Source organism: Engraulis encrasicolus, chromosome 4, assembly GCF_034702125.1.
Source record: "Engraulis encrasicolus isolate BLACKSEA-1 chromosome 4, IST_EnEncr_1.0, whole genome shotgun sequence".
NCBI classification, from domain to species: Eukaryota; Metazoa; Chordata; class Actinopteri; order Clupeiformes; family Engraulidae; genus Engraulis; species Engraulis encrasicolus.
Window position 1 is genome coordinate 21,462,382 of NC_085860.1, and position 8,102 is coordinate 21,470,483.

General features: G+C 43.2%; 1 protein-coding gene across 1 annotated transcript in view; it reads left to right on the forward strand.

Annotated features, from left to right (window-relative positions):
- Nucleotides 1-8,102, forward strand: part of nlrc5 (NLR family, CARD domain containing 5) — a 45,283-nt gene that overhangs the window by 30,703 nt on the left and 6,478 nt on the right. The window contains exons 33-42 of the mRNA XM_063196878.1: nt 725-766; nt 1,387-1,470; nt 3,029-3,112; nt 3,311-3,394; nt 3,498-3,581; nt 4,000-4,116; nt 4,831-4,914; nt 6,200-6,310; nt 7,375-7,458; nt 7,712-7,795. Of these exons, the coding sequence (XP_063052948.1) occupies nt 725-766; nt 1,387-1,470; nt 3,029-3,112; nt 3,311-3,394; nt 3,498-3,581; nt 4,000-4,116; nt 4,831-4,914; nt 6,200-6,310; nt 7,375-7,458; nt 7,712-7,795 (858 nt within the window). The remainder of the gene's footprint in view (nt 1-724; nt 767-1,386; nt 1,471-3,028; nt 3,113-3,310; nt 3,395-3,497; nt 3,582-3,999; nt 4,117-4,830; nt 4,915-6,199; nt 6,311-7,374; nt 7,459-7,711; nt 7,796-8,102) is intronic.

Here is an 8,102-nt window from a genome sequence, read left to right on the forward strand (position 1 = left end):
AACAACGTTGACAGGGGGGGGGGGCTGAATCCCCCACATTTTGGCTTATATTGCCCACGGGGACCCATGGGGTCCCATGGGGTTCCATGGGATCCGGCCGGGGTCATTTCCCAGCCCTGCCCGATCTCTCTCTCCCAATCATTTCCTGTCTACTCCCACACTGTCCTGTAATAATAAAGGACAAAAAGCCCCAACATATAGTTTAAAAAAATACAAAGTGGACAAGCTGTGGGCATTAAAGATTGTTACCCAACCAAGGCAACATCAAAACAGAGAAACATGCCTTCAAAGTCTTGGCATGAGGTTGGAAATTGTAGTTACTGCAAATATTACATTGCAATATCTCTAAAACGGGACATATTTGGACCACAATGCTTTGCTAGAAGATAAAAGAGGTATAATGACCATTTTTAGTCTAAACTTAATTTTGACAAAATATGTAGTTACGCTACTACACTTTGCCTTTGTAGGGCAGAATGCTTGTCAAACTGAAATTAGGGCCTAGTGCTTATCTTTCTATTTCTTTTTCTATTTATTACATATCCACAAGTTCAAAGTTGCTGTGAAGGCCCTGCCATGGCCAACCGGTAGGGCACTCGCCTGCCATGCGGCTGACCCGGGTTCGATTCCCGACCCGGGTCCTTTGCCGACCCCTCCCGTCTCTCTCCCATTTCACTTTGTTTCATAGAGGTGTGGTAACTGCATTTTCCTTTGTGTTTAACAGTCGTAACTCAGTGGGCACGGGCTCATCTTTGAAGAGCATCAGGTAAGTGCTGCAGCTGACTTTCTTATTCAAATGAATAAACTGTAAATTATAGAAGAAGCGCAACACTGCTACAATTACGGTCAAGGTTTTAATGTGAAGGCTATGTCAGCTTTCACATTAAAACCTTGACCATAATTGTAGCAGTGTTGCGCTTCTTCTATAATTTTCAATTGACTTCCATGAGATGGCTGCACCTGCAAAAAAGATTCAAGGTGTGAAGGCCACTCGAAGATTCTTTAACTGTGAAATTGCATCTGGTTTAGCCACCAGCTAAGATGATTAAATGATGTGACGCAAATCCTTATCAAACGGATCGTAAGGGTCATGGCGAACCCTTTGATCTCGTTTTGTCTCGTCTCGATACATTTACAATTTTAAAAATGACCTTGACGCTTTCTTTTGTTAAAATAATACAGTAGTCCCCTTCTAGTGTATCCATAAACTGAGGCACATACTATTACACAACACGACTGTGACTGTATGACTGTATCAAGCAAAGCGCCTTGGAATTGGCACGAGTGAAAGTGCAAGATAACGTTAATGTACGCTACTGGTATTAGTCATACACAAGTAGTCATATCTGAATAGACGTTGTACCGAAGTGCCTCTTTATTTTTCAGATTCTCCAACTGTGACGTGAAGGGCCAGCACCTATGTGCTCTGCAGCCTGCGCTTGCAGCCTCTGCATTGCTGCAGGAGATCGAGTGAGTGCTCAACTGCCTTTAGTTAGACACACTTGCTATTGGCTCTAGTATTTATTTATTTTCACCTCCGCCCAAGGAGGTTCTGTTTTCGTTTCCGTTGGTTTGTCTGTCTGTCTGTTTGTTTGTCTGTCTGTCAGCAGTTGTTGGAAATGACAAAAGGAACAAGTGATTTTAATTTTTGTGGTGATCTGTATCACGATCTGGACCCAAGATTTTTTTTTAAGATTCTTCAACATTGGAGGTCTGCACTCTCTGAGTGCATTTCAAGTTATTATATATATATTATTTATTATATATATTGTACTGTATATTTATTTCTAGCTGTTTTATTTATTTCTAGTGTTATTTCAGTTCTTGTGCTGAAAATACACTCATACTTTTTCTGTTCTGTTGTATTCTACTCTATTCTATTCTAATGTGTTTGTACCAAAGCTTTGTGAGAGTGCCCTCTAGTGTTAAATAAACATACCACAGCTCACCTTTTCCAGGCATTTACAGCTATGTGTTTACTCTCTAACCAGGGCAGAATAGAATAGAATATAATATAATAGAATAGAATAGAATAGAATAGAATAGAATAGAATGAAGTGACACTGGAGTAGAATATGGTCCTAGGGGATGGGGTTCGAGATGTGTACAATATATACACAATGCTACCTAGAGTACCTGTTACATCACCCCTCTTCCTGAGCAGTGATGGGAAACCTGTACTCAGAGGTTACAGCCCAGGGGCCTATACTACAGAGCTGGTTCAGGAGTAAACCAGGTTACGTTAAGAGGTACATCATAGAAGAGCCTGGAGTCTTGGTATTCTTTAGAAAATGAAGATTCCAGGCTATTCTATTAGATGATTTACCTCTTAACTTAACCTGGCCCCAGTGCCACATATTCCAAGTGACCTGGTTTTGCCTTTCTAATTCAACCAGGTGATTGGCCTAGTAATCAAGTGACTTACATTTGGCCTCCGCTTGGCCCCATGGCTGTTTATATGTAATATAAATATTGTATATGTAAATATTGCTTGTGGACCACTGGTAAATCCCAATTGCCCCTACATCTCTGTTATTTTGTGATGCATTCGGACGAGATAAACAAAATCTGTAATTTACTCAAGTTGCAGACATTATGACAGGATTTGTTGTTTCGTCTCGCAGAGTCCTTGAAGGTCTTCTTGTACCGGTAGTTGTTTTTGCTTATTTGGTTCAATATAATCAGGATAGGCGTACTACCATGTGTCCCTTAAATGCTGTTAATCAAACTTTTGCCAGTATCCTCCATTATTAACTTCTGACAAAGATAAGAGACAAGAGATCACAAACACACACGTGTGCATTCTCACGCGACAGAAATGATCACTGGACTGGTCTGTGTATCACCGAAACACTATAGTTAATTTGCAGCGGAATTATTACTTCACAGACAAATTACAGACATGGAGCAATCACACGGGACTAATAACTCAGACATTCTCCACAATGATTCAGAATTACCAGTGGTCCATGGGTATTGTTTATGTTGTGTAAACTCTGCCATGACCTGCCCCCTTCTCTCTCCTCAGCCTATACCTGAACAGAATAGGTCCAGAGGGAGCAGACTTCATTGTCTCTATTCTTCATACCCTCGAGAATTTGAGAAAACTGAGGTAAACTACGTATGGCATATAGCTCTATGTTATAGCACTATTAGCAGCGGACAAACTATTAATGGAAAATCTAGCAATATTAATGGACAAAAAAAACATTGTTGGTGGGGGTCCCCACTGGAAAAGTTTGGAAACCACTGCTGTAGGTAAAGTTTCAGCAACCTTTTCTTTCTTTCTTCTTTCCTTTCTGTCTTCCAGCCTCCAAACTAAGCCACCAACTGAATATGAAATAGTGCCGATCATAGATGCCCTCCGTCAGTGTCCAAATCTTCAGAGTATTTCGTAAGTCTGGAATTCTTAAAGCACCCATGTATCTCTGTTGACATTCATAACAATACAGTATTTTTTACAATGTATTTGTACTGTCACCATGTGTGTTTTGCAGGTTGAGCGGGTGTTTAATCAGTGATATGGGAGCGGTGAAGCTCGGCGAGACATTGCCCAGCCTTCCACACCTCAAGTGCATAGAGTGAGAACCTAACAAGTCTCTTTTGGATAACTGCCATTTTTAATTTCACAATAATAATCCGCAACTCTGACATAATTAAACAAGTGTATGATCATTTTTAGACTTGACACAATGCAGAGTGTAGTGTCTTGGCACAGATGGGCCTGCCAACGGGCCAGTTCACTCATTGTTGAAAAGAATCAACTGCATCGTAATAACAGAGAGAGTAGAGAGACTTAAAGAATCTCTGATAATAACATTGCTATGACATTACCAAGAGCCTGAAGTAACATATTACATTAAGACTTGATCATTACAGTTTTGGTGACAGGAAAGTTATACAACTCAGGCTCTGTGTAAGGGGGTTAAGCACTTTGAATTAGTAAAATATTGGTTGTTATTGATGTTACTTTTTTTGTTACTTTCTCTCATGTCCAAGGGTCATCTGTGGTTGTCGTGGCAATTTCAGGTTGTCAAGGTGTTCTGGCTGGTCACCACCAAGAGGCTTGGAGGTGGTCAGGGGCATTGCTCAGTGCCGGACGCTAGAGGGCCTAAGGTGAGTACTCAGGTTGAATTCTGAGTGTGGGGGTCCGGTGTGTATCGCTAGGGCAGGGGTGAGGAACCTTTGTCATTAGAAGTGATTCCAATTTTATTAAGTCCTCCCAAGGGCCGTACTATGGACCGAAACTAGGATTTCTCCCTGCACGTTAAGGCCTATTGAAGGCAGCCACCTTTACAACAGACCACACCTTCACAAGGTCCCCTGAATATAACTTGATTGTATTGCAAATGTAATTTTTCAGATTGCTTTACAAAGCATGTCATATTTCATGTGAAAATGCATAGCATTAAAATGATATTGGGGGCCGGATAAGATGGCCTCACAGGCCGTGACCAGCCCCCAGGCCATAGGTTCACCACCCGCACTAGTGAGGTCCAGGGCTTGACTGGGTGAGAAATAGGGCCCGTGCACTTTTGGTTTAAAGGGGCACCTTATAATTAGCGGCACAGAATTGATTTCCCAGTGGGCCCTGCACTCCCATGGGCCCCTATTTTCAGAAATGTTTAAAAAAAAATTTTTTTTTAACTTTTCTGAAAATAGGGGCCTACGAGGGTGCAGGGCCCACCGGGAAATACCCGCTGTGCCAGATGGCCAGTCCAGCCCTGGTGGGGTCTGTGAAAGTTTGTGAGTTGTGCTGGTAATTGCAATATTAAACAGTACATAATAATGCATGCTGTGTGTCTTTTGTGTCCATTTTGTTGTGTCCAGGCTGGAGCATCTTGAACTGAGCGAGGAGGCCCTGAGCTGCTTGGCACTAGGCCTCAGTCACATGACCTCCATGACGTCTCTAAGGTGAGAGGAGATGGGTGCATGTGGAATGCAGCTCTTTGTCTGTAAACTGTAAATATGGGATAGCTAATGATATCCTAAACACACCTATGCCAAAAGTACCAGTTCACAGATGAAGAACTATATTACACATGCTGTACACTACTGTAATGTACGTAATGTAATTTAATGTGATGTAATATTAGGTACAGAGCAGTACCTTCATTGCTTTGTGTGTGCAGCAGACAGAGAGCAGGAGTTTCACCTGAAAGCCCCATTGGGAAACTGCAACTCCCATTGTCATCGTGACACGGCACTGCACAGCACACAAGTGAACACTGCACACAACGAAATTTCATTTATGCCTCACCCGTGCAAGGGGGCAGTCCTCAATGGCGCAGTGCGGCGGGACGGTACCATGCTCAGGGTACCTCAGTCATAGAGGAGGATGGGGGAGGGCACTGGTTAATTACTCCCCCCACTAACCTACCTGGCGGGTCAGGATTCGAACCGTCAACCTTTGGGCTACAAGTCTTACGCCCTAACCATTTACCCATGACTGCTCATGTACGTGTACCTCATAGCTAGCCAGGGAAATCCCCATGATGCTTGGGATGGGTTTCTTCCCTGAATGTGGGGTCTGGAGCGAGAGAACCAATTACATGTAGAGCGGGGTGGGGTTGGAAGACGATGACACGTACTACTCGACAAACGGAAGAATAAATACAGCTGACACGATTGGCAATGGGCTATGTACGTATATGCCAAATGAAGGATACATTTGTAACGGCCAATGAATGGCCACGGGCAATCGTAAACCACTCCTACTCCTCTCTTCTATGAGAAATTGCATAGGTAGCCTCTTGACTATCTCACTTGAGGTGAACCAGGCCACTGGAAAGGAGGTCACTTGCGTTCTAGCCTTTTTGGTGCTCTCAGTCTGGGACTGTATTCAGTTGAAAACAAGCTGGTCCACTTCACAGGAGACTGGGCCAACGATGAATGGAGCACACAGGACACGTTTTGCTGTGGTGCAAGCATGCTGTGGTGCAAGCATGACTAACGTTTCGACGCAGTATGTCTTCATCAGAGTTAGCCAGGCCACCTCATAGCTGCATTCAACAGTAGCTTTGAGCTCGGAAAGATGACTGTTTGTCGGACAGCTCTTGGTACTGTAGTCATATCAATGTCTCAGCAGATAGCTACACAGCCCATTTATATCAGTTTCAGTGGTCGATCATTATGAGACAGTAGTCGGCGTGCTGTTTTGTTCACAGCTGTTTTGTTTGTTTGTTTGTGTTTTGTTTAGGCTGAGCGGCATCTCCATGGTAACTGCATCACCTGAGCAGCGGAATATCACCACGCACACGCAGCCTCTAATGGCGGCACTGCGGGGATGTAATGGCATGGAACAGATTGAGTGAGTGCAAACACATGCGGTTGCACATACACAGACACACACACACACACGGACACACACACACACACACACACAAGCACACACGCACACGCACAGACACATGCGCTCTCTCTCTCTCTCTCTCTCTCTCTCTCTCTCTCTCTCTCTCTCTCTCTCTCTCTCTCTATATATATATATATATATATATATATATCTCCCTCCCCCCTCTCTCTCTCTCTCTCTCTCTCTCTCTCTCTCTCTTTCTCTCCTTCTTTCTGTCTGTGGCTCTTAATGCTTTTTCTCTTGTACACACATTCACACTGTAATGCACTCACAACAATGGATTAGAAACATCAGCATCTTCGATTCAGCTTTAAGCCCCTAGTGATTATGCAGTCTCTCGCTGTCTCTGCTTGCCACTGTCCGCTACTGTATGGAGCTGACAGGAGTGCATGCTACAGTGAAAACTGCAAGTTAGGGATGCAAACGATTAATCGATTAAAAAACATTCATCTCAATTAATCGCCAATTCAACTGACAAGAGACCCAGGTGAAATGGGCATGTGAAGAGTGTGTGTAAAGAGGGGTCTGAATAACCGGAATATTTAAATCACGTTTGGATTAAAGAATTTAAATAGAATTAATTTAAATGTAGCATATTAAACGCCGCTTATCAATTAATCATAAGGCAATCGATAAGGCAATCAACTAACGATTAATAAATCAATCGATAATTTGCATCCCTACTGCAAGTGCACTCCAAGTCTTCCAGTGAGGTGTTTCTCTCTTTTTCTCTTTTCCAGATTTACAACAGCATTACAGACATTGGTCATTTTTATACTGGCTATACTGTGTTGTATATAACTTATAAGTGTGTTTGTGTGTGTGTGTGTGTGTGTGTGTGTGTGTGTGTGTGTGTGTGTGTGTGTGTGTGTGTGTGTGTCTGTCTGTCTGTCTGTCTGTATGTGTGTGTCCGTGTGTGTGTCCGTGTGTGTGTGTGTGTGTGAGTGAATGTGTGTGTGTGTGTGTGTGTGTGTGTACGTGTGTACGTGTGTGTATGTGTGTGTGTGTGTGTGTGTGTGCAGGCTGGAGGCCATAAGATTGGGAGAGATGGGTGTGCAGGAGCTGGTTAAACACATCCCCACCTGGACACAGCTGAGGCACATCAGGTGAGATCATCACCACACACGGACATACACTACATACTGTACAGTACAGTACAGGAGAAGCATTATGGCACTTAATAATCTTTGTTGCACTTTAAGTGGGATGAAAGGGGGCTTGGGGGGGTCAAGCACTGGTGGCAGTTTTACCGCTTGTGCACTTTACTTTGAAAACCTGCTGCTACTAAGTATTCTACCCCAAACACTATTTTGTTGCCTTTTTTGACAATAGAATCTTGAATCTGTATGTGCCCCCTAGCCTGGCTGATAACTGCATTGGAGACGGTGCTGGGGAGACGCTGCTGCGCTCACTAGCCCACTGCCCTGCTGTGGAGATACTCAAGTGAGATTTTACTCCGTTTCTGTACAATATTATGCAAAAGTTCAAGGATCCATGCACAGCTTCTAGGTGCTGGTAAACACAGGAGGAGTGTTCAGTAATTCACAGGAAAGATGTTTACTGCAAACTTTCTAGACCAACAACGCACTGAATAAATGAGCAATACGTTTTTAAAAAGTGTGAGGTAAACTTCTTTCCTTTGAATTATTGTATAATATTGATTTAGTCCACTTCGCCTACTTCCGTTTGTGGCTCTGTTTATATGTTTCTCCGTGTGTCTGTCTGTCTGTCTGTCTCTCTGTCTGTCTGT